At 40.5% G+C, this 25870-nt stretch overlaps 1 protein-coding gene across 1 annotated transcript; it reads left to right on the top strand.

The window, feature by feature from the left end:
* Window positions 1-74: 74 nt before the first annotated feature.
* On the top strand, window positions 75-4643 carry MRPL32 (mitochondrial ribosomal protein L32). The gene is made up of 3 exons (XM_058725483.1): window positions 75-242; window positions 1614-1795; window positions 3884-4643. Exons 1-3 carry the CDS (start codon window positions 113-115, stop codon window positions 4136-4138), a joined length of 567 nt encoding a protein of 188 aa, XP_058581466.1. The 5' UTR covers window positions 75-112; the 3' UTR covers window positions 4139-4643.
* Window positions 4644-25870: the final 21227 nt, after the last annotated feature.

Consider the following 25870-nt stretch of genomic DNA (forward strand, 5'->3'; position numbering starts at 1 on the left):
GCTGGGCGTTGTAGTTCCAGTAGCCAGGTTTGTCAGACTCTGCATCTGTGCGCATGCTCGACATGGGGCCGGGAGCCAATAGCCAGGTGGGAGTGGTCTTCAGGAGAGGAAGATGGCGTCGGCCATGCTGGTCCTGGCGGTTCCTCCGTGGCCGGCAGCCCGGGGACTCCTCCAGAACTGTTGGGAACGACTGCAACGGAAACTTTGGCAGAGCTGGCGAGGCTTTCCCAGTTCCCCATGCGGTACGTAAGCTATGCCGCCGTGGAGGAGGGATTGGATGAGAGGACCCCAAGCATCGTGGTGAACGCTGCTCATATTTCGCCTTCCTCCCGCGCTTTGATCCGCTGCCGCCGGTGGGGACGTTGTCCTGGTTAATTCCTTACTTAGAAACTAAAAACAGCTGGTTTTGCTTCCCTTCGCCCTGAAAAACAGAAAACGTTCTGTGTCCTTTTCGCCCAAGGAATGTAACCGAAGCCCATCGTAGATCAGGGGCGCTACTATCTGGATCCTGTTTCCTTATCAGCCTCTCAATCCCTGAAGCAATTTGCCCTCCTTTGTGGTGTTTGAGCTCTGCAGTTGAATACTGTTGATATCGGTGTGTTCCCTGGAAACTAATTTCAGTTAGAAGTATCTTGAAGGTTAAAATTGTCATTGCTGACATTTACATCTATCCTTAATTCTAAGGTATTACGAACATAATACCCCGGGAGTCTGAACCGAGAGTCCCCGATATGCCAAAGCCTACATGTGCTTCCTAGGAAATCTCCACACCATCCCTTTAGGTACCACTGCTTTTCAACGGAAGAAGTAGGCTCGCGAGGGCCTCAAGGTCACACGGGCCGAGCTGTTAACCACTGAACTATGCGTAACAATACTTCTATAGATATACTGAAAAGGAATACCGGTTGTTAAATGTTAGCTTTGTATATTTTTAAGAACTCCTAAAACCAAAAGAAGTATTCCAGGTCTGAGGAACAGCAGGAAAAGGATAAAGGAGTCTTTTTGACTTGATCAGCCATTTAGGAAAACAAAACCTGATAGTTGATAGTCATATAAGTATTTTATAGAGTGGTGAGTTCTTTAGAGAATGGATAATAAGTATTATGAAGAACTAAGTGATTTAAAGGGCCTACCAGGTTATATGACAAAGGAGCTAATTCAATTGGAATATAAAAAAAGGGCGGGGGGCAGGGTGGCAATAGACAGTTACTGAGTGAAGGTTGGAAGTACATTTTGGGAATCTCAAGCTTAGATTGACTTGTAAAGTAAATAGGAACTGCCTACCAAGTAGCATGTGGAGTTTGAGTGATTTATTCATGTTTACCAAACCCGTGGGTTCTGTATTTCAAAAGGTGAGAAGTCTGGGTAGAATTTCACAGATTCATTTCAGCAGGTGCCTCTAAGAAAAATTCTGTTTGTGTTGTTTAAAATTGTGTATAAGTTTTAGTGTATTTTAATAGCCAAGGTTTCTGTTAAATGCCTATTGAATGTAATATTCTAAACTTTATATAGGGCTATTGACATCACTGTTGATTGTTAAGGAGAACGATACCTGTAAACAGTCATTTTGAAGCTAGAAATCCATTCTGCATTTCCATGTTTTGTTTTTATAGGACCAGCATTAGCGGTCCAAGGTCCAGCAGTATTTACAGAACCAGCAAATGATACTAATGGAAGTAAGGAGATCTCCAGCCTTTTGGATAGTATTTTTTGGATGGCAGCTCCTAAAAACAGACGCAGCATTGAAGTTAACCGCTGTAGGAGAAGAAACCCTCAGAAGCTTATTAAAGTTAAGGTAATACACTGATTTTTGTGGGTTTGCTTTCTCTCATATCCACCACTGCATGTCTTCTGGTACTTATATGGCCTATCAGTAAATCATCCTTAGAGCTTATATGTGTACTTTGCTCTGGCCTCTCGCTATGTATGTGTGTATGTCAATTGTCCTATAGCCTAAATATTAGGACCACAGTTGAGGAGAGATTGGAATCTGGGCAGAGGACTGGGTTGTGAAGAACCTGTGTGACTTTTGTTAGGAGCTGGTGATTTGGAATTATATGTGGGTAAACATCTTAATTAGGGCAGAACCTAAAATTAAAGTCAGAAGCAGTAGATATATTGGGTCCTGTGTTTTACTAGCCCTTACGTATTTATTTTCTTCACTGTGATCATTAAAATGCTGTGAAGGAAAATCCTTAGGTAGGTAATAAAAATGGCTAATATCTGTTAAATACCTACGATGGATATAAGTGCTTTATGTGAATTATCTCATCGAATCCTCACAACAGCCCTCCAAAGTAAATATAGCTTTGCTCATTTTTAGGATGAAGACATTACTGCAAAAAGAATTTGACTGTAGTCACAAACTGTCAAGTGATAGAGCCAGGATTTGAGCCTAGGCAGTCTGATTGTTGAACTCACATTCTTCTCTTGAAACTTTCTGGTGTGTTCCTGTCCTCAGACAATTCCAGGTCTCCACACCTGCTCCCTGCCCCCATAGATACACTCTTCATTAATCTAGTAGACAGAAATTAGAGTGTTTACTACCTTTGATTTGTTCACTTAAGGCTTTACCAGCCATCATTTGAGTGGTTCTCCTCCATAACATTCCGCAGCAGCTCAGTACAGGTGAAACTCAAGAACAGAGAATCGGCTTGCATAAACTTCCACATTCAGTATTAAACCACACCCTTAGAACTGAAGCCAAAAAGTATTACTGAGTCACATTTGGAACTGGACTTAAAGTCTGGAGCTGAAAAGTATGTCCTTAATTAAAGCAACAGTAATTTATACAATTTGGTTGAGAGAACCGAAGATTTTCAGAATGAGAGCCTATACCAGTCTGCGACATGATTTTATTCTGAGGGAAAAGGATATCACCCTGTGTATTCATTTTCCTCACTAAATTGTTTTCTGCCACACACGGTACATTATGCTGCTGTCGTGGTCGGGAAGAGAGCACCGACTTCACGTATAGCTCCTGTACCTCTGGTTAGATATGCAGTCCAGTGTCGTGAGGAAAATGAGAAATTGGCGAGGCAAGTCATTTGCAGGGTTCTTTGCTCCTTTCAAAAAATGAAGTTGTTTTTGTCCTTGCCTCACAAACGTTTATATGTTAATCTCATGAAGTGGTTGGAATTTCTTTGATGCTCCTATTTACAATTTTTCTTTTCTATTTCAAATCTACCTTTAGAACATTGTTGAAGAGATTTCTGTAGAGGTTATAAATGCCTTATGAAAGTAGGGCAGACGTGTATAAAAACTCATTAAATTACTTTCAAATTGTAGCATAACAAGAGAGTTTTATGTTAAGGATTACAAACAGTCTTCATTCTTAAAAAGAAAAATTATACTATATGCCAACTATTATACCATATATGATACATATACTATTATACCATATGTTTCATACAGGAATTTAGGGTACACCGATAAATAGGGGAAGCCAATTTTAATGTTTGTCGCCTTGTTTTCCCCACAGTAAATTGAAAGAAAAAATGAGTTCCATATCCCTTGGCCACATTTAGATGCCGGCCATATGGATCTCCCCATTGTGTTGAAGGACTCCTTATTAGATGTTTAGTATATGAAGGTGGGGTAATAGAGTTCATTTTACATAATATGCCTGTATGGTTAAGAAAAATGTACCAAGTTCATACTTGGTAAACCTGAGTTCTAGTCCCACTTTTTCTATTAATTGAAATTCATTTGTCCTCTGTTTCCTTATTAAAATGAGGTTGAACTACATGGTGCATGACCTTATGCAACGTGAACAGTCCAAGAAAGTTCAAGTGTGAACTTCATTCCTGTCTGTGATTGATGTGCATTATTATGCTTCTTGTTAAAACAGGATTTTGTTGTTTTTTTGTTTGATTTTTTAAAGAACAATATTGACGTGTGTCCTGAATGTGGTCACCTGAAACTGAAGCACGTCCTTTGTGGCTATTGCTATGAGAAGGTGTGCAAGGAGACGGCAGAAATCAGAAGACAGATAGGGAAACAAGAAGGGGGACCTTTCAAGGCTCCTCCCGTGGAGACTGTGGTGCTGTACACAGGAGAGGCACCATCTGAACAAGATCAGGGTAAGAGAATCATTGAACGAGACAGGAAGCGACCGTCCTGGTTCACCCAGCATTAAGACCAAAGGTATTCGAGGAGGATAACTTCATATAAAACACTTGTCCTGGAAGAGAGGAAGATGCTTTGTTTTCATGTTGATTTTATGCTTGTTTTAAAATCACCAGTATAGTTTAAAACATTCTCTCAAAGCAGTTACTTTTATGTGGGTTAATTTGAAGAATATACCAGGAGTAAACTCTGAAAATGCTTGTTTATGCAGAGGCACAATGGATTAATATGTGCATTTCTGTTACACTGTAAGGTTTTGAGTAAACCTAACATTTCTAGTACAGAAAAATAAACAATGTAAAATTCTTAGCAAAGATCACATGTTTTGGAGGTGCCTGGGTGGCTCAGTCGGTTAAGCGTCTGACTCTTGATTTCAGCTCAGGTCATGATCTCAGGTTCATGAGGGCGGGCCCCACATCAGATTCTGTGGTAACATCAAGGGGCCTGCTTGGGATTCTGTCTCCCTCGCTCTTGGCCCCTCCCCTGCTCAGTCTCATTCTCTCAAAATAAATAAAAATAAATTAAAAAAAAAAGTATGTGTTCTGGTTCTGGTTTTGTTTTCTAGTGATTTGTCTTACACAAAAATACACAGATACTTTTGGTTAAGTAACACCTGAAAATAGGTTAATTTGAATTCTGGGTATTGTTTCTTCAAATGGTGGTAGTGGCAGTAAGAGAAGGTTTGTTCGGTTTTGTTTTAGCAAATTAGAATTTCCTTTGGTGGAACTCACTTTATATGGGTATATTATGTTAATTTAGATAGAAAGCTCTTCATATTTTACATTAAATCAAAATGATGTTCAGAATTTATTGGATAGCTCATGAGATTTGTACTTTATAGTTTTGAAAGATATTTATTTTTATTTTTATTTTTTATGTTATTTTATTTTTGAGAGAGAGAGAGACAGAGTACAAGCAGTCAAGGGGCAGAGAAAGGGAGACACAGAATCCGAAGCAAGCTCCAGGCTCTGAACTGTCAGCACAGAGCCTGACGCGGGGCTCAAACTCACGGACCGTGGCTTGAGCCACCCAGGCGCCCCGGAAGAGATTTTTAAAAGATGTGAGTAAATTCACTAGTCCGCAGAAAATGTACTAAGAATGTTGTCTTTTGTGTTTTTCTTCTAGAATGTCCTTTTAGTTTATTTTTCACTTTATCTCTTTGTAGCAATGGCATTTTTAACATAATTCATTTCAAATTTCCCTCTTCGTGCCCCATTCTTGTGTCTGTCCTAAACCTGAAGTTGGCTATTTTATGTGTCTCCTGCCTCATCAAAAAAAAAGAAAAAGTGAGAAAACTTATTAAAACACAAAAACACACAGATAAATAAGGGAATTACAGTTAAATGGAAAATTAGTAGGCAAAATAATATAAAACCTAGAGATACATTTAAATGCATGCCACTGTAGCCTGAATATTTTTTGGAAGTAGGCGGGGAATTCAACTAGGAACTTTTTCCTTGAAAGAACCTACGAGGATAAACCCTCACAAGGTAAAACACATGATCCAGAAATATACCACATTCTTCATACTCAAACCTGAGGGCTGTTTCTCCCATGGGATTTTATAGTGAGGATTCTGTGATGCAGTAATCCATGTTAGTATTCCTAGAAGTGAAATGAACCAATTTCATGAGGTACAGTATAGACCAATACTGCATTGTGGTACAATTTAGTAAAAGCAAATCCTTAAAACTTCCAAAGTACTGGAATCCCAGTAAGTAACTTTTGACTCTATCCAAGCATGAAATTAAGATTCTGGAAGAATTAATTATGTGGGTAATCATATGAAGGCAGTCATCTACAGATCATTATTTCTTAATGTTGATAAGCTTTAGAAGTGCTGTGTGTCGAACTTAAGGTGAAATCGGTGATTCATGAAAGCTGAGGCCAGTGAAGTACATGCCTGAATCTTCCCACTGCCTACTCAGCCTCCCCGTGGACAACAGGTTGTGTAGTGTGCCCCTAGGTAACATGCTGTCCTTGATTTAGCAGCTCCACACACAGACCTGGTGAGCATATGTGGGCAGGTCACTTTGCTATTCATGGATAAACATTCATGGGTGTTATAAAATAGATCCCCAGATTTGATGTCAAAACCAGATGTTTATGTTAGGAAACGGTGTCATAAAAGATTACCATTTTTTCTAAGAAGCCCCCTCAAAGTTATCTGTGTAGTACATTTGATTCATTCTTCCAGTTTTTAGTATTAGAAGAAAAAGGGCATCATGAGCTTGAATTAAATTATTCATGTACCTGGTGTGTTAATGTTCTGAACATTAGAAATGAACTCCTTCCCTACTTGTCCCCTGCCCTCAAGACGCTGAGACATTTTGCTAGGCACTCTTGGAGAAGAACTCCACAAGGGTTCAAGTTGTGGTTGGGAGAGGCTGGGGCATGCCCCCTCTGAGCTTGAGGCGCTCCCCTCCTCCTTCCTGACTCTTGTTTAACCTGGTCGTAGCAGATTAACCGAGTCCTAGTAGATTCTGAAAATCAGGTGTCTGACTTCATTCCATCTCCCTGCCAGTGTCCTCATTCTGACCCTGTCCTCCTTCCTGAGCTGTTGTTACCATGTGCTTCCCAATTATTAGTTTCTAGTCTCATATTTCTAATTTTCTTCAGTAGTTTTTAAATTACAAAAGTGACACATCATTGTGGCTAATGAAACAATGCAAAGTATGTAAGCAAAAGTTGAGAATCATTTCTCTCCCACTATGCCTTCTACCACACCACCTGGTGTCTATGCTTCTAAATGTCACCCTGCCACTAGATGCTTTCTAAAACCCATGTCTGATTGTATCACTACCCTGGTCAGAACCAGGCTCCTGGTTAAACCCTCCCTCATCTTCACAGTCCGTCCAAGTCTTCATGCCTGCCTCCTACCGCAGTGTAGTGTGCCGCCCATCCCTCAGATTGTTGAAGTCAACCATCTGCAGCCGCTAGTTGACCACCTTCTCAGCAGGCTTCACTCCTCTCCCACTGCGTTCACTTGGCCTCACTGCCTCTCCGACCTCAGCGTCCTTCAGACTCCCTTACTGATTGCACCTCTTGTCCCTAGCCCTTTCACCTCCTAGTGCCCGAGGCTCCCTTCTTGGTGATCTCATCCAGTCAATGGCCTTAACTATATGTTGACACCTTCCAGTGTGGTGTTTCTGGCATGGGCCTCGCCCTTGAACTGCAGACCCATGCTCAACTGCCTACATGACATCTCCAGTCGAATGTCTAGAAGATGTCCTCAACTCCCTATCTCCAGTTCAGAATCCCTTCTCTCCCAGTCTACTTTCTGCTACTCCCTAGACCTTTTTCATCCCAGCTGATGGCAACTCCATTCTGGTTGCTCACTCCCACAACCCACCCCAGTCATCCTTAAATTGGCCATCTACCCATCTCTTCCTCTCACATTCAATCTGAGCAAATCCACAAATCCCACTGGTTCTACATTTAAAAATATACTCAGAATCTGACCTCTCACCACCACCTGCCATCCCAATCAAAGCCCCTATCATCTTGTCTAGAATACCAAAGTATCCCTCTCACTGGTGTCCCTGTTACCACTTGGTCTCCTATAGTCTGTCCCCAACACAGCAGCCAGAATCCTTTCAAAACTGGGCAAGCCATGGCTCTCCTCTCTTCAAGTTCCTTTATTCAAAACGTTAACTTGGATGAAACGTGAGGATACATACGTGAGGACTTTTGCATTACGTAAATATATACCTTTTGTGGATAAACTGAGTTTTGAGATTTAGGTGTACTGTGGATGACCCCCACTTAAAGAAATTGTAATAAATCTTTTCAAAATGTGAATCATTCTTCATAATTTGTCAGGCATGACTTTCAAATTCAAGATTTCTTTTTATATATACGAAAAATAGAGGGCTTTCAGCCATTCCTGGTAGGGGAATGGGTCACTTTAACACTCTTCTAACTGGAGAACTCTTCTATCCGAGCCCCCACCCTCCCATATGCAGTTGTTATGTTTCAGGGACAGGATTAGTCCCTCAGAATTTCTAAAACTGTGCTTAGGAACTCTACCATCTATGATTAGTGTTTCTTTTCCTGGCACGCACACCAAAATAGATGCTCTGCCTTTGGGCGCAGCTCACAAGGAGCACTGTCATCCTGTGGCCTATATTGGTGCATAGCGTTTTAACTTGTGCCTTTCTAATGGAATGGTGTCTCTTCCAGCTGCTGTCTTCACTTCTGTCTACGGCAGAGGGCAACAGAGAGCGTGTTCTGGCACCAGAGGCTCTTTTTACCTTACTGGAAACACTTCCTGTAATGGCCATGCCCTTGTGTCACCCTGCTCCTCTCCTGTCCCATTGACCTCCTTTGCCTTCCCCCTTCTCAATGTTTGGTAAGTGGCTAGAGAGTGTTAGGGAGGCAGGTTGGAGCCAGGACGGGAAGAAAGCTAGGCGACCAGCATAATCTGGTCTCCTGGACCCTGTTTCTCAAGCTCTGAAACAGGTTGACAGTTCTCAGCCTTGAAACCAAACCCTGGAAGTGCCACAATGTACCAGGCATCCCGAGCTGCCTCACTAGGGGGCAGCAGGTGAACTGCACTGCCTCTTCTCCAGAGAAATAATGGCCTGTCAGGTCCTGCAATGCAGGGGACATTTTTTTCTGATTCTACCAAAGCCATACATTTAAAGCCATGGAAACGAATGAGATTATCCAGAACAAGTACTCAAGAGAGAGAGGAAAGAACCCTAAACAGAGGAGGAAATCAGGATGGTTGTTCAGCCACGGATTCCAAGAGAGGAGAGCATGTCAGGAAGAGGGAGTTCCCTATTCTGTCAAGTGCAGCTGGGGTGAGGATCGAAGGGGGCCCAGCAATCAGGACAAATCTCATTTGTGACCTGGCAAAACTGCTATCTTTGAATGTTTGCGGCCGGAGCCAGATTGAAGTGGGCTGAAGAGTAGACAGACTGAGGAGGGAAGCAGTGTTCCTAGAGAGTTCTTTCCAAAAGTCTTCCTCTGCAAGGGAGTAGAGAGATGAGGGGAAAAGCTGGAGGAAGACAGGGAAGGAAGAGGCCGGTGTAGCACACACGTGCGCTATGAACTTACAGCTCAGACATGTGTTTATGCTTGTGGGAATTATCCAGTAAAAGAGGAGACTTGATGAAATGATGAAGGACAGACAGAGTCTAGTTCTGTATTCATTGAGACTTTGCTTGAGATGTGAACCCTAAACTTTAATGGATTTGGTATAGTCTTTCCACATGGCAACATGGTATTTTTCTATATTTATCCCAATCTTATTTTCCAGCCTTAATTAAGGTCCCACACATTCATTGCAAGGGCCACCTCGATGCCCTTGACCCAAACCACTGTCAGTGGAGAGGAGACTGTGTCCTGCTAGTTAGCCAGAGAAACTTCCACCTCCATCAGGCATGGAATAAATAGTGATCAGACATCAGTATTTCTAAAGTAGTCCCAGAAGCTGGAGGAAATCTGAGAAGGCTGATTATCTTCATACTTTTCTGGAATATGCCTAAGACGCCTAGGTCTCTGAATCTGTGCTCACCACAGCCCAATCTGTAATTTTGCTTTTCCCATTTTCCTGCCATTAGATTTAGGTAAAGCAAATACTTCTATTCAGTCCAATGTATTGATGACTTAATGGCTGGTGTTGTAAGTCATGTATCATTTGGGAAGCTTAATGGTTATTTCTGCTGATACTATTTTCCAGAACATGGAGGCCAGGGACATCGAATTGTACACTCAGAGTTAGCACAGGATATGGTTTATAGGAGGTAAAAATGAGCAACAGGAAAGACAAATTCTCAAAGCTTTTAAAAAATTATTATTTCCAGTTAATGTCCTCATTCAAAAACCAATACTAGTCTTTATAATAAGCTCGAAATCATTTTTCTTCAATGTGAGTGATGTTTACTGAACATGTCAGGCATTTTGCATGTTATAAATAACCTTTAAAATAATATCGTAGAGCCGTTACTAATAATTACAGCTGAGTGTGTATAATGCATGAGGCACAGTGCTGAGTGTTTTATATAGACTACTATTTAAATATATGCTGTAAAGCAATATATGCTGTAAAAATTTAATGTTTTTTTTTCTGTGATACTTCCTGTATCTTTTGGCCTTTATCTGAATCAGGGAACTAGAACACCTTATTTACTTTCTCAAGGAAGGAAAGGCAGAAAGAGAGAGAAAGAAAAAAAAAAAGACTTCAAAATCTTGGCCGTTAGGGGAAAAACCAAAGAATTAAGGAAAATGATTGGGGAAGGCACACATTTATGTAGTAGGTTAGCTTCCCTGCCCGAGGGACCAGATGAAAAAGCCCTGGGCCAGAGAACAAGAAGGCAGGAGTCTGAGGAAGTTTTCTGTGTCCTGCCCACCCCACCCAGTCCCCAGTCAAATTCTAACTCTGGAAGGAGGACTGGAGTTTTTTGTTTTTGTTTTTGTTTTTTCTTGGCGGGGGGGGGGGGGGGGGGTGGTATAGCCTTGGGGAGGCAGAAAGACTCCAGGGAACAAGTGTCTGTGTGGTGTTTTTAGGCAGGCAGTGCCTTTTGCAGTATCACTGAGAGGTGAAGAACCACGGAATGTCTGGTCCTGACAGGGTCTTATAGACCGGAACCAAGGATGACTCTCCAGATATATGTGTGGTGAGGCAAAGCAGGATCTGTTAACCTTGAATTGGCGGTTGTGTCTGTCACCTGGTAGAATGGAGCCTCACAATAGAAACTAAGCAACACCGTGAGGTAGACTTTGGCACACAGCAAAGCCTTGCCATTGTCAAACCAGCAAAGAGGCTAAGAATTGAGATTAAACCGATTCTAAATCCTAAATCCTAGTGACTTTGTTACTATGGCAGACTGCCTTGGGGTTTATAGATGGTGAACATGACAGAAACTTGCCCACATCCCGGAGCTTCTGGAAGGGAGCTGGTATCTGAAGCTAGCCTGGGCTCTCCCATGTGCCTCATTGCATCTTTGGTGTTGGGCACGTGCTAATCGTAAAGCTGTACTTTTTAATTCTATAGAACAAATGTTGGCGAGCCTCCCAGATGGTATATAGATATTTATAGTAGAATAGGTTGTTAGAGCTTGAAAGAAAATGATTTAGTCCAATGGCTTCATTTTGGAGCTCAGGAAATTTAACCCTAGATTTAACCAAGATCACAAAGCTAGTGAATGTTAGAGATGGGTCTAGGACTATCTATTTGGACCATAATCCCAGCCATATTTGACTTTTAAAATATTCTTTTTTTTTTTCAAATTTTTCTAATGTTCTAAATTGTTTTTTTTTCTTTTTAATGTTTATTTTTTTAATATAATTTATTATCAAATTGACTAACATACAGTATGTAAAGTGTTCTCTTGGCTTTTGGGATAGATTCCCATGGTTCATCGCTTACATACAACACCGAGTGCTCATCCCAACAAGTGCCCTCCTCAATGTCCATCATCCATTTTCCCCTCTCCCCCACCCCCCGCCAGCAACCCTCAGATTGTTCTCTGTATTCAAGAGTCTCTTATGGTTTGCTTCCCTCCCTCTCTATTTGTAACTCTTTTCCCCCTTCCCTTCCCCATGGTCTTCTGTTAAGTTTCTCAATATCCACATATGAGTGAAAACGTGATATCTGTCCTCTGAATTTCACTCAGCATAATGCCTTCCAGTTCCATCCACGTTGCTGCAAATGGCATGATTTCATTCTTTCTCATTGCCAAGTAGTATTCCATTATGTATATAAACCACATCTTCTTTATCCATTCATCAGTTGATGGTCATTTAGACTCTTTCCATAATTTGGCTATTTTTGAAAGTGCTGCTTAAACATTGGGGTACATGTGCCCTGTATCCTTTGGATAAATTCCTAGTAGTGCTATTGCTGGGTTCTAAGGTTGTTCTCTTTTTAATTTTTTGAGGAACCGCCACACTGTTTTCCAGAGCAACTGCACCAGTTTGTATTCCCACCAACAATGCAAGAGGGTTCCCTTTTCTCCACTGTTGTGGAGCATCTGTTGTTTACTGAGCTGTTAATTTTAGCCAATCTGACCAGTGTGAAGTGGTATCTCAGTGTGGTTTTGATTTGTATTTCCCTGATGATGAGTGACATTGAGCATCTTTTCATGTTTCTATTGGCCATCTGGATGTCTTCTTTGGAAAAGTTTCTATTCATGTCTTCTGCCCATTTCTTCACTGGATTATTTGTTTTTCAGGTGTTGAGTTTCGTTAAGTTCTTTATAGATTTTGGATACGGATCCTTTATCTGATATGTCATTTGCAAATATCTTTTCCCATTCCATTGGTTGCCTTTTAGTTTTGTTGTTTCCTTTGTAGTGCAGAAGCTTTTCATCTTGATGAGGTCCCAATAGTTCATTTTTGCTTTTAACTCCCTTGCCTTTGGAGATGTGTCGAGCCAGAAATTACTGCATCTGAGGTCAAAGAGATTGTTGCCTGCTTTCTCCTCTAGGGTTTTGATGGTTTCCTGTCTCACATTTAGATCTTTCATCCATTTTGAGTTTTTTTTTGTGTGTATGGTCTAAGAAAGTGGTTTAATTTCATTCTTCTTCATGTTGCTGTCCAGTTCTCCCAGCACCATTTGCTAAAGAGACTGATTTTATTCCATTGGATACTCTCTCCTGCTTTGTCAAAGATTAGTTGGCCATACACTTGTGGGTCCAATTCTGGGTTTTCTATTCTAGTCCATTGGTCTATGTGTCTGTTTTTGTGCCAGTACCATACTGTCTTGATGATTACAGCTTTGTAATAGAGGCTAAAGTCTGGGATTGTGATACCTCCCACTTTCGTTTTCTTTTTCACTTGGCTATTTGGGGTTCCATACAGATTTTAGGATTGTTTGTTCTAAGTTTGAGAAGAATGCTGATTGGGATTGCATTGAATGTGTACATTGCTTTGGGTATTATTGACATTTTAACAATATTTATTCTTCCAATCCATGAGCATGGAATGGTTTTCCATTTCTTTGTGTCTTCTTCAATTTCCCTCATAAGTTTTCTGTAGTTTTCAACATACAGATCTTGTATATCTTTGTTAGGTTTATTCCTAGGTGTTTTATGGTTCTTGGTGCAATTATAAGTGGGATCAATTTCTTGATTTCTTTTTCTGTTGCTTCATTATTGGTGTATAGAAATGCAACCAATTTCTGTACATTGATTTTGTACACTGTGACTTTGCTGAATTCATGTATCAGTTCTAGCAGATTTTGGTGGGGTCTTTTGGATTTTCCATGTAGAGTATCATGTCATCTGTGAAAAGTGAAAGGTTGACTTCCTCTTTGCCAATTTTGATGCCTTTTATTGCGTTTTCTTGTCTGATTGCTGATGCCAAGACTTCCAACACTATGTTAAACAACAGCAGTGAGAGTGGACATCCCTGTCATGTTCCTGATCTCAGGAGGAAAGCTCTCAATTTTTTCCCATTAAGGATGATATTACCTGTGGGCTTCTCATATATGGCTTTCATGATGTTTAGATATGTTCCTTCTTTCCTGACTTTCTTGAGGGTTTGTATTAAAAAAGGATGCTGAATTTTGTCAGATGTTTTTTTCTGCATGTATTGACAGGATCACATGGTTCTTATCCTTTCTTTTATTAATGTGATGTATCACATTGATTGATTTGCAAATATTGAACCAGTTCTGCAGGCCAGGAATGAATCCCACTTGATCATTGTGGATAATTCTTTTTATATGCTGTAGAATTTGATTTGCTAGTATCTTGTGGAGAATTTTTGCATGCATGTTCATCAGGGACATTGACCTGTAATTCTTCTTTCTAATGAGGTCTCTTTCTGGCTTGGGAATCAAGGTAATGCTGGCTTCATAGAATGAGTCCAGAAGTTTTCCTTCCATTTCTATTTTTTGGAACAGCTTGAGAAGGATAGGTATTAACTCTGCTTTAAATGTCTGATAGAATTTCCCTGGGAAGCCATCTGGCCCAGGACTCTTATTTGTTGGGAGATTTTTGACAACTGATTCAATTTCTTCACTACTTATGGATCTGTTCAAATTTTCTATTTCTTCCCATTTGAGTTTTGGTATTGTATGGGTGTCTAGGAATTTGTCCATTGCTTCCAGGTTGTCCAGTTTGTTGGCATGTAATTTTTCATAGTATTCTCTGATAATTGCTTGTATTTCTGAGGGATTGGTTTTGATAAATCCATTTGCATTTTGTGATTTTATCTATTTGGGTCCTCTGTTTTCTTTCTGAGAAGTCTGGATAGGGGTTTATCATTTTGTTTAATTTTTTCAAAAAACGAACTCTTAGTTTCATTGATCTGTTCTGTTTTTTGGATTCTATATTGTTTATTTCTGCTCGGATCTTTATTATTTCTCTTCTTCTACTGCCCTTGGGGTTTCTTTGTTGTTCTGCTTCTAGTTTCTTTAGGTGTGCTGTTAGAGTTTGTATTTGGGATTTTTCTTATTTCTTGAGATAGGCCTGGATTGCAATGTATTTTCCTCCTAGGACTGCCTTTGCAGCATCCCAAAGGGTTTGGACTATTGTGTTTTCATTTTCATTTGTTTCCACATATTTTTAAATTTCTTCTTTAATTGTGTGGTTGACCCGTTTATTCTTTTTTTTTTTTTTTTTTTTTAAATTTTTTTTTTTTTTCAACATTTTTTATTTATTTTTGGGACAGAGAGAGACAGAGCATGAACGGGGGAGGGGCAGAGAGAGAGGGAGACACAGAATCGGAAACAGGCTCCAGGCTCCGAGCCATCAGCCCGGAGCCTGACGCGGGGCTCGAACTCACGGACCGCGAGATCGTGACCTGGCTGAAGTCGGACGCTTAACCGACTGCGCCACCCAGGCGCCCCTGACCCGTTTATTCTTTAGCAGGATGTTCTTTAACCTCCATGCATTTGGAGGTTTTCCAAACTTTTTCCTGTGGTTGCTTTCAAATTTCATAGCACTGTGATCTGAAATGTGCGTGGTATGATCTCAATTCTTTTATATTTATTGAGGGCTGTTTTGTGACCCAGTATGTGATCTATCTTGGAGAATGTTCTGTGTGCACTTGAGAAGAATGTGTATTCTGCTGCTTTAGGATGAGAAGCTCTGAATATGTCTGTCAAGTCCATCAGGTCCAGTGTATCATTCAGGGCCATTGTTTCTTTATTGATTTTCTGTCTGGATGATCTGTCCATTGTTGGAAGTGGAGTATTGAAGTCCCCTGCAGTTACCACATTCTTACCAATAAGATTGCTTATGTTTATTATTAATTGTTTTATATATTTGGGTGCTTTCAAATTTGGTGCATAAACATTAACAATTGTTAGCTCTTCTTGAAGGACCGACCCCATAATTATGATATAATGCCCTTCATCTCTTGTTACAGCCTTTAGTTTAAAATCTAGTTTGTCTGATATAAGTATGGCTACTCCAGCTTTCTTTTGACTTCCAGTAGCATGATAGATCTCCATCCCCTCACTTTTAATCTGAAGGTGTCCTCAGGTCTAAAATGGGTCTCTTGGAAAGACAGATACCATATGTTTTCACTCTTATGTGGATCCTGAGAAACTTAACAGGAACCCATGGGGGAGGGGAAGGAAAAAAAAAAGATGTTAGAGTGGGAGAGAGCCAAATCATAAGAGACTCTTAAAAACTGAGAACAAACTGAGAGCTGGTGGGGAGTGGGAGGGAGGGGAGGGTGGGTGATGGGTATTGAGGAAGGAACCTGTTGGGATGAGCACTGAGTGTTGTATGGAAACCAATTTGACAATAAATTTCATATATTAAAAAATTTTTTTAAAATAAAATAAAATAAAATGAGTCTCTTATAGACAGCAAATAGATGAGTCTTGTTTTTTCTTTTTTTAATCCATTCTGATGCCCTATGTCTTTTGATTGAAGCATTTAGTCCATTTACATTCAGTGTTGTTATTGAAAGATATGGATTTAGCATCATTGTCTTATCTGTAGGTTTCTTGCTGGTAGTGATGTCTCTGGTCCTTTGTGGCCTTTGCAACATTTCCCTCACAGAGTCCCCCTTAGGATCTCTTGTAGGTTTAGTGGTGAAGAGTTCCTTCAGTTTTGGGGGAAAACCTTTATCTCTCCTTCTATTCTGAATGGCAGGCTTGCTGGAGAAAGGATTCTTGGCTGCATATTTTTCCTATTTAGCACATTGAAAATTTCCTGTCACTCTTTTCTGGCCTGCCAAGTTCCAGTATATAGGTCTGCTACTACCCTTATGTGTCTCCCCTTGTAGGTTAAGGCCCATTTGTCCCTACCTGCTTTCAGAATTCTCTTTATCTTTGTATTTTGCCAGTTTCACTGTAATATGTCCTGTCTGGAGGGAGTTCTCTGTGCCTCCTGGATTTCAGTGTCTGTTTCCTTCCCCAGATTGGGGAAGGTGTCAGCTACGATTTGTTCAAGTACATTCCACCCGTTTTTTCTCTCTCTTCTTCTGGAAATCCAATGATATGGATATTATTCCATTTCATTGAATCACTTAGTTCTCTAATTCTCCCCTTGTGGATCGGAATTTTTTTATCTCTCTTTTTCTCAGTTTCATCGTTTTCCATAATTTTATCTTCTATTTCACCTATTCTTCCCTCTGCCTCTTCAACCTCACTGTCACCACCTCTAGTTTATTTTGCACCTCATTTACAACATTTTTCAATTCATCATGACTGTTTTTTAGTTCCTTAATCTCTGCAGCAATAGATTCTCTGCAGTCTTCTGTGCTTTTTTTCAAGCCCAGCAATTAATATTATGACTATGATTCTAAATTATTTTTTAGTTATATTGTTTATGTCGGTTTTGATCAATTATTTAGCCGTCATTTCTTCCTGGAATTTCTTTTGAGGAGAATTATTCCATTTCATCATTTTGGCTGATTTTCTGTCCCTTATGTGTTTTAAAAGTTTGTTATGTGACTTGCACCTGTGAGCACTACTATATTAAAGAGGGGTCATACACTGTCCAGGGCCTTGCCTTTCAGGAGGTGTTTTTTGGAGTGTGTTACTTGTTGTCTGTTGTTGTGACTCTGGTTGCTTTATCTCCCTACTTGTAGTGATGTTTTGGACCCTATACCAGGCGTGCTTTGATTTGTTCTCCAAAGTAGCCCTGGAAAAGAAAACAAACAAACAAAAAAAACCAGGAAAAACAAAAACACGCACTACAGCAAAACAATGAGGTGGCCACCTTGTTGCTGGAAGAGGGCTTATCTCATACAAAAAGAGAGATGACAAGGGTGGGGGAAAAATAAAAGAAAACTGACTAGGCAGAGGAACTCTATGGCTTAATACAGAGAGAAGCAGAGGAAAATAAAGAAGGAGCTGTAGACCAGCTATAAAGAGAATAGATTGAATATGTCCACTTAAACAAATCAACAATAACCAGACTATAGGAGGGAAGAATAACCAAACTATAGGAGGGAAGAAATAATAAGGAGAAAAGGAAGAGGGAAAAAATATCTATATCTATATCTATATCTATATCCATCTACATATGTATATATAAAATAAGAATTGTCCAAGAATTAAATGAGGAAACGCAAAACCACTGAGTGCCTTGGAACCAGTGGCAGCGCTGGTGTGGAGGAGGGGCCGTCTGGTTCGACAGTTGCAATCTCACTCCAGTAGATAGGCGGCTACCAGGCACGGAGGGGCGTGGCTAGGTGTAGGCGGGTCCTGCCTCCCCTGTGGAGAGCTGTCCATTCCCTGAAGCCCCACCTTGTTGGCGACGGGGAGAAAAATGGTGACACCCCAGCCTCTCCTCCCTGACCGAGTGTCCCAAACCACTCTGCTCAGGCCGTCCTTGCAGTGCCGCGGGCACGAACGAGGCGGTTTGTCCCACTGCACCAGTTCTTGTGCCTCCCTGGAGCTCGGCTGGGATTTAAACCCGATGTCTTAAAGGATCCCTCTCCATGCACCCTGGTTCCAGGGAAGAGCCGCCCATGCCACCTCACAGTGTCGGAGAGGTTTGTCCCAATTCCTGGTTATCCTCAGGTACCCAATCCAAACTAAAGTTCCTCTCCTTATAAATACCATTTTATGGTTGGGTTGTCTGAATTAGGAGGCAAATAAACCCACGCACTATGTTCAATCATTAAGTCTCTTACATATTGCTAATCTAGTGTGGTCCCCACCCCCATCTCTGTCATGCCTTGGTTTGTTGTTCCGTGGAATGTCTCACATTTTAAATTAAAAAAAAAAATTTTTTTTTTAATGTTTACTTATTTTTGAGGAAGAGAGAGAGACAGAGTGAGAGTGGGGGAGGGGCAGAGAGAGAGAGAGGGAGACACAGAATCTGAAACAGGCTCCAGGCCCTGAGCTGTCAGCACAGAGCCCGACGCGGGGCTCGAACCCATGAACCGTGAGATCATGACCCAGCCGAAGTTGGATGGTTTACCGACTGAGCCGCCCAGGCGCCCCTCACATTTTGAATTTTTAAAAAAATGTTTATTTGTTTTTGAGAGAGACAGAGAGACAGAGGGTCTGTGCGCACATGGGTGTGGGAGAGGCAGAGAGAGGGGGAGACAGGATCCGAAGCAGGGTCTGTGCTGACCGCAGAGAGCCCCACGCAGGGCTCAAACTCAGGAACCGTGAGATCATGACCTGAGCCAAAGTTGGAGGCTTAACCGACTGAGCCACCCAGGACCTCCGCACGTTTTGAATTTTTGTTTTACTTCCTTCTCTTATTCATTTCCTTCTGTTCCCTCCTTCTGTTCCACTGTCCCCATGTGAACAGGAAGTTAGCCTTAATGCTTGATTAGATGCAGACTCAATTGTGTTTGGCATAATTAATATGTAGGTAGTTCTGTGTCCTTAACATATTGCATTAGAAGTCACGTGATGTGTGGTTGACCGGCTCTCAGTGATGTGAAGTCCCATAAGTGGGTTCAGGTAGCAGCAGCCTGATTTTTCCACTGTCAAGTTCCCTATTAACTTATCATCTAAGGGTTTCATCTATTGGTGGATCTTCGCCTGAATCAATTATTTTATTAGGACTTGCAAAATGATGGATTTCTAACTATGATCTACTCATTCTTAGCAGTTGGAATTATCCTGTAAATAAACTTTCCCTTATCAATGAGGATAAACATTGGTCATACAGGAAAATCAGGGGAGATGTGGAATCCCCCCCCTTTATTGGCCATTTTTTAGAACATGGAGTTGGTGCCCTAGTTATCAATAATGGTGACCAGACTTAAATAATTACTTGAATATCAGGATAACTACACAGTGTTTTAAATGTTTAATATGTTTTTCAATCATTGTTTGACTCTTGTGTCCTTTCTTATTCAGGATTTTGTTTTTTAAATGTTAATTTATTTTGAGAGAAAGAGAGTGCATGCTCGTGCACATAAGCAGGGGAGAGGCAGACAGAGGGGGAGAGACACAATCCCAAGCAGGCTCCCCACTATTAGTGCAGAGCCCCACACGGGGCTCGAGCACATGAACCGGGAGATCATGACCCGAGCTGAAATGAAGAGTCAGACACTTAACCAACCGAGCCACTCAGGCACCCTGTTTTGAGAATTTTTAAACATAAAGACAGTTTGGAAGAATTGTACAGTGAACATCTATACCCACCTACTGTATTCAACTGGTTATTAACATTTCAGTATACTTGTTTTTTCTCATGTATCCATCTATCCATCAATCCTTGCTATTTTTCTAATGGATTTCAGAGTAAGTTGCAGATATCATAAACTTCCCTTAAACACTTCATTGTGGATAATATTAACTAGATTTCAGTATTAATTATAGTGTTTTTTTTTTTATGTTCTTTAGACATTAGTTCATAATATTTTAGACATTGGTGTTTAGGCCATGTAGCTTCTGCTGTGCAATTAACCATTCCAAAACCAAGTGGCTGAAACCAACCAATTTTTTAGCTCATGATTCTGTGGGTTGTGTGGGACTGCTCATGTTGTCTCTGCTGAGCCCTCTCATACATCTGTCGTAAACAACGCAGGTAATTAGAGGATCGAGGATGGCCTTATTCACATGTAGGGCTGGGTTTGTGACCTATTCAGGCACACAGAGCCCCATGCTCTGAAGGGCCTCATACTTGGCCCCAGAGATCTGCTGTGGCAGTTTTGAAATTAATGTTTTAAAGAAAGGGCCCCACATTTTCACTTTTTTCTAACCCTGAAATTTATGTAGCTGGTTCTGCTCCCATGGTAGGCCTTTGGTGGCACTAGGCTAGGACACCAGGAACAGACAGACCATATTTCTTTCATCCAGTCAGTTTGTGGGGGGCTTCTTCATATGCTGGTGGTCACAGAGTTCTCAAGAGCAGCAAGAGAGTAATCTTAAGGAGAACGTGCTTTGCAGCCTCCGCTTGCATCACCTTTGCCAGTGACCCATCCGTGAAAACAAGTCACATGGCCAAGCCTAGATTCAAAGGGATACACTCAAGCTTGCGAATACCAGGGGAAGCTGTGACGTTACTGCAGTCTGTCCCCAGAGCGAATGGCATTTAGAGGTCCTGATCTGTTTACTTGGGGTGCTCATTGCTCCCAACTTGTCACTGCCTTCAGGATTTTTATTTTTTTTTTTATTTTTTATTTATTTTATTTATTTTTTTTTTTTGCCTTCAGGATTTTTAAATGGAAAAAAACTAAGAAATGTACTGCTTTTAAAAGGAAAATACTAATGACTTTATAGTGTTATTTTCATTTTGAATGCAGTGTTACAGGACTTTTATTTCTTTAATTTTATACTTGCAACTCTGTTGCAGAATGCTCAGAATCTTAGTTCCTAACAGTATTAATATAGTTACTTATTTGCTTTAGCTTACAATTTAGCTATAGCCATACCACTTTATAATGATAGTAACATTACTGAATGAAGTTATGATTTTTTCATAGCTGGAGCACCTGGCTGGCTCGATTGGCAGAGCATGTGACTCTTGATATCGGGATTGTGAGTTTTAACCCCACACTGGGTGTAGAGATTACTTAAAAATAAAACCTTAAAAAAAAGATTTCTTCATAGCTTAATTTGCCCTTATGATACGTTTCACTAGCAATATGCAATCAAAATATTTGTTCTAAAGTTATTTGAAATAATATTGTTCTTTATATGATTATGTCACTAACTTGAGATACAATTGAATCATTTGATACAATTTCATAGTCAGGGAATGTTTTTTATTCTTCTTGATGTATTTTGATATTTAATGAAATAGCCATAGATTTGCATGCAGTTGTAAGAAATAGTACAGAGAGATCATGCGTACACTTTACTCAGTGTCCCCCAACAGTAACATTTGCAAAACCGTAGTATAATATCACAGCCAGAATATCAACATTGATCCAATCCACGGATCTTGTTCGGCTTCTGCCAGTTTTCCTTGCACGTGTGTGTGTGTGTGTCTGTGTGTTTAGCTCTAAATAATTTTGTCACCATCAAGATACTGACAGTTCCATCACCACAAGGGCCCCTTCTCATGATTTACTTCTATATTTTGAATACAGAAGATAATTCCATGATTCAAAAGTGAGAACTCTATACTAAGGTGCAGTCAAAGGAGTCTGGCTTCTCTCCATGTCTTCTTACCTCTTTCCTCCTTTTCATTATGAGTGATTTCTTAAAAATTGGTATTCTTCCACTGTTTTCTTTCTGAAAATATCAGCAAATATATGTATCTATTCCTATTCCTTCCCTTTCTTTCATATAAAGATACAGAAGAAAAGCAGTTTGCCTACCACTTGCTTTTCGTACCTACCAATTGTTACCTACCAGGATAGGCTGGGGTCTATGTGTAGGTTTGGGTACAGCACTGACACCTCAGTGGTTTGAAACACAGTTCACTTTGCATCTCACAGTCCGTGTCCCCCTCGGGGGGCTGGGGCTCTGCTGCCATCGTGGGCTCCCTCCGGCCTAAGCTGAGAGAGCAGCTCTCCCTGGACTGTTGTGGAGGGAAGGGAACGTGGCAGAGCCCACACTGGTTTTCAGAGGACTCACTACCACACACTTCATTGGCTGTCGAAATTGTGGCCATAGCTGATTTCAGAGAAGTGCGCTTTTATTATATGCTGGGGAAGAGAGAAAGCCAGCACACCTGTGAGCAGCCATTAATAACTATCACAGTCCACTTTTCTTGGCAGTAAGTACTTGGTTCCAATTCTTCCCTGCATACAAATACGCTTGTCTAACCTGAGGATGCTAGCACATTCCTGGCATTCATCTCCAAGTCAGACTCTTTGGGATGATTGGTGGTAGCCCTACACTAAGGGTCAGGTGTGTGTCTCTACACTGGGTCCAGATGTGGCTTCTATATATATATATGTGGCTTCATATATATATATATATATATCATATATATATATATATATGATATACATATATATCATATATATATATCATATATATCATATGTATATATTATATAATATATAATGTATATATTATATATATAGATATATAAATGTTTATTTTTGAGAGAGAGACAGAGCATGAATGGGGGAGGGACAGAGCGAGAGAGAGACACAGATTCTGAAGCAGGCTCCAGGCTCTGAACTGTCAGCACACAGCCTGACCGTGGGGCTCGAACCCATGAACCATGAGATCATGACATGAACTGAGGTCAGTTGCTTAATGGGCTAAGCCACCCAGGCGCCCCTTTAAAAATTGTTTTTAATGTTTATTTATTTTTGAGAGAGAGGGAGAGTGTGTGTTCATATTTTATTTTATTTGAAATTTTGTTCTTGAGATATAACAGAACACTTCCAGAACCCTGAAAGTTTCTTTGTGCCCCTTTCCCAACACAGAGATAGCTGTTATTCTGATTTCTGTCAATATAGTTTGTCTGTTCTTGAACTTCGTATAGATAGAATCCTATAGTATATAATCTTTTATGTTTGGCTCCTTTCATTCAACAGTGTGTTGTTAGGTAGTATATTGTTAAATACCATTCTATTGTATAAATACCACAATTTGTTTATTCATTCTATTGATGAGCATTTGGACTGTTTTCTTATTTTGGATTATCATGGATAAAGATGCTATCCACATTTTTGTACGTATCTTTTGGTGATTATATGCCCTCTTATGTTTTTTATATAGGAGTGAAATTGCTGGGTTATGGAATAGGAATATATTTCATTTTTAATGATTCATATCATGCTTATATTTACGTATTAAATAGTTCTTGAAAGTGGTTGTTATCTATTCACATTTGATGCATTTCCTGGATCCAGAGACTTAACAAGTCATCTGACCATCTGTCCACACACAGCAACAGCACACCCCGACAGGATGGAGTAAGATTGTCCTGGTGGACATTCCCATTTGGGAAGTAGACCAATGGGATGAATAGCAATCTTTACAGCAACTCTGGGATACCACCGGGCAGTTGTCTGAGGACCTCTACCCTGGGGCTGTTTCTTGAGTAGGACTGTTCTGGGGCTCCATTGTTTTTATGACTCTTTGACTTTAACCTCTGGAAGACCTTTCTCTACCCATTATCTTCTTGATCCAAATGTGACCAGGCATTTTACCACTGCATAGTATGGATCCCCCTCCTTCCAGCTTCTACTCAGTTTCCAAACCCTTTACAGCTGAGCCTTAAGACAGTATCACCTCCCACTTTTTTTTTAACCATAGCACCCTACTTCTGGTTACAAGTTGATCTATCTGTCAAGATACTCTGTTAAGCTGCAGCAACACCCTAACACAAAAATCTCAGTGGTTTTATGCAACAAAGATCTATGTCTCACTCATGTTACATGCCCCTTGCCATTCCAGCTAGGAACCCTATTTTGTGTCACTGTCATCCTGACTTTGGGACCCAAGCTAAAGGAGCAACCACCATCTGGAACATTGTGTGGGCTCAGCGGAAAGGAAAGAAAGGCTAGTCACACCGTGCCGGGCAACAGCTCCACACAGGGGTGAGGCACGATGCTTCCACTGACATTGAATTGGCAAAAGCAAATCCAAGTGGGCATGGAAGTGCATTCCCGCCATTGTCTGGAGAGAGAGAACACCTAAATGACTACTACAGCCATGTGTCCTGGCAGCATCTCCATGGCCGGATAGAGAGACCTTCCATATACCATCAAAGGCCCGAAGGGCACACAGTTCTATGCTGTGCGGATGTGGCACAGATCACCCAACAGGTGTCACAGTGGTAGACATTGGGTGTTTGTATTCCTTTGGTATTATTAACGTCATGGTGAACAACCCTGTGTACAAATCATTTTACATTTTACATTTTTGCTAGTGTATTTATTTTTTTAACTTTTCTGTGTTACAATATTTCATTTTCCTTTCGACTAGCATTTTTAGCCTCATCTGATATTTTTGCATTTTAATAGTGTTGATTAACTCACACTTAGTCAAATGATTAGGTTTTCTATACATCTGATGCCTATTTAAAAGAAAAAGTTTAATGCTTATTTATTTTTGAAAGAGAGAGAGAGAGAGAGAGAGAGAGAGAGAGGGAGACACAGACTCCAAAGCAGACTGTAGGCTCTGAGCTGTCAGCACAGAGCCTGACACAGGGCTTGAACTCACAAGCCGTGAAATTATGACCTGAGCTGAAGTTAGACACTTAACTAACTGACTGAAGGATCCAGGTAGCACAATGTCTGATGCCTACTAAAGCATATTAAAGCATTGTTTCCTCCTTTTTCTTTTTTGCTGTGCAATTTGTTTTCTATCTGGTATAGGCTATGCGTCATTTTTTTCTCTCTTGAAGTACAGATGTTAGAAATCATGCTTTAAACCATTAGTTTAATACCATTTTTCTCTTAAGAATATCAAGTAAATAACAACTTCTATATTAGGATAAGACAATAAATTTTGTCTATTCTTTAAATATAAAGGTACCCTTAATTCTATGATTCAGTCTTTATTTCATCTGTGACTTACAGGTCTAGATCATTATTGTGATTTCCCCTTTTTTACATCAAAAACTGCCCCATCCCCGAAATCTTTTTTTGCCTTGCATTCAGTTTGTTAACCACACCTCACTGGTCATTTTTACTTAACAGTAAAAGACTTCCCAGTAGGTTTTAACTTCTTTCCTGATTTTTTGGTTTAGATTGATCAATTGCAGTGTATTTTACAGGGCTGTTGGTTTTCTTTTACTTTGTTTCTGCAAGGAGGGGGAAGGTGGGTTGTATTGAACTTCAGTCACATCATTGTTTTCCCCTCTGGCCTCCTAAAGTCCTCTGGTTTCTACATTCTTTCCCCTTCTCCCTTGGTGTCCTCCAGTGCTGTGTCTTTAACCTTCTTTCTTCCCCATCCTTTGAGCAGAGTCTTCTATGTCCAGGACTCCAGCTGTTTCCCACCTCTGACAAGGACTCCAGTACCTCTGTGTCTAACCAGAGGCACCCTACCAAATACCACATGTGTATTTTCCAAGTGCTTCCAGATGTCCTGTCCAGAATAGTTTGAGGATAATGCAAATGTAAACTTCTGTTCTTCTCTCGATCTGCTCTTGGTCTTGTCTTACCTTCATTTTGGTCACCAACATTCTTCAAGCCTCTGAAGCTAATATCCTTGAAAAATCCTTTAAAATCCTTTGGATCTTTCATTATATCCAGTCTGCTCCTAAATCCCATCGATTCATTCCTGGGTGTCTCTCAAATCCACTAGCTCCTTTCTGTTTCCACAGTTGGCACCGTATCGGATCCCTCTTTACCTTCCCTTGGACCCAGCAATAATCTCTTTGGTTTCCCTATCCCCACTCTTTCTCTGATCTGTTTATCTAAATCTTCATGAAGACATTCATGCATAAAAGCTTTCCAGTCTGACATTCAAGGGCTTCCACATTCTGGTGTGCCCACCTGCAATCAA

Source organism: Neofelis nebulosa, chromosome 4, assembly GCF_028018385.1.
Source record: "Neofelis nebulosa isolate mNeoNeb1 chromosome 4, mNeoNeb1.pri, whole genome shotgun sequence".
Lineage (NCBI taxonomy): Eukaryota > Metazoa > Chordata > Mammalia > Carnivora > Felidae > Neofelis > Neofelis nebulosa.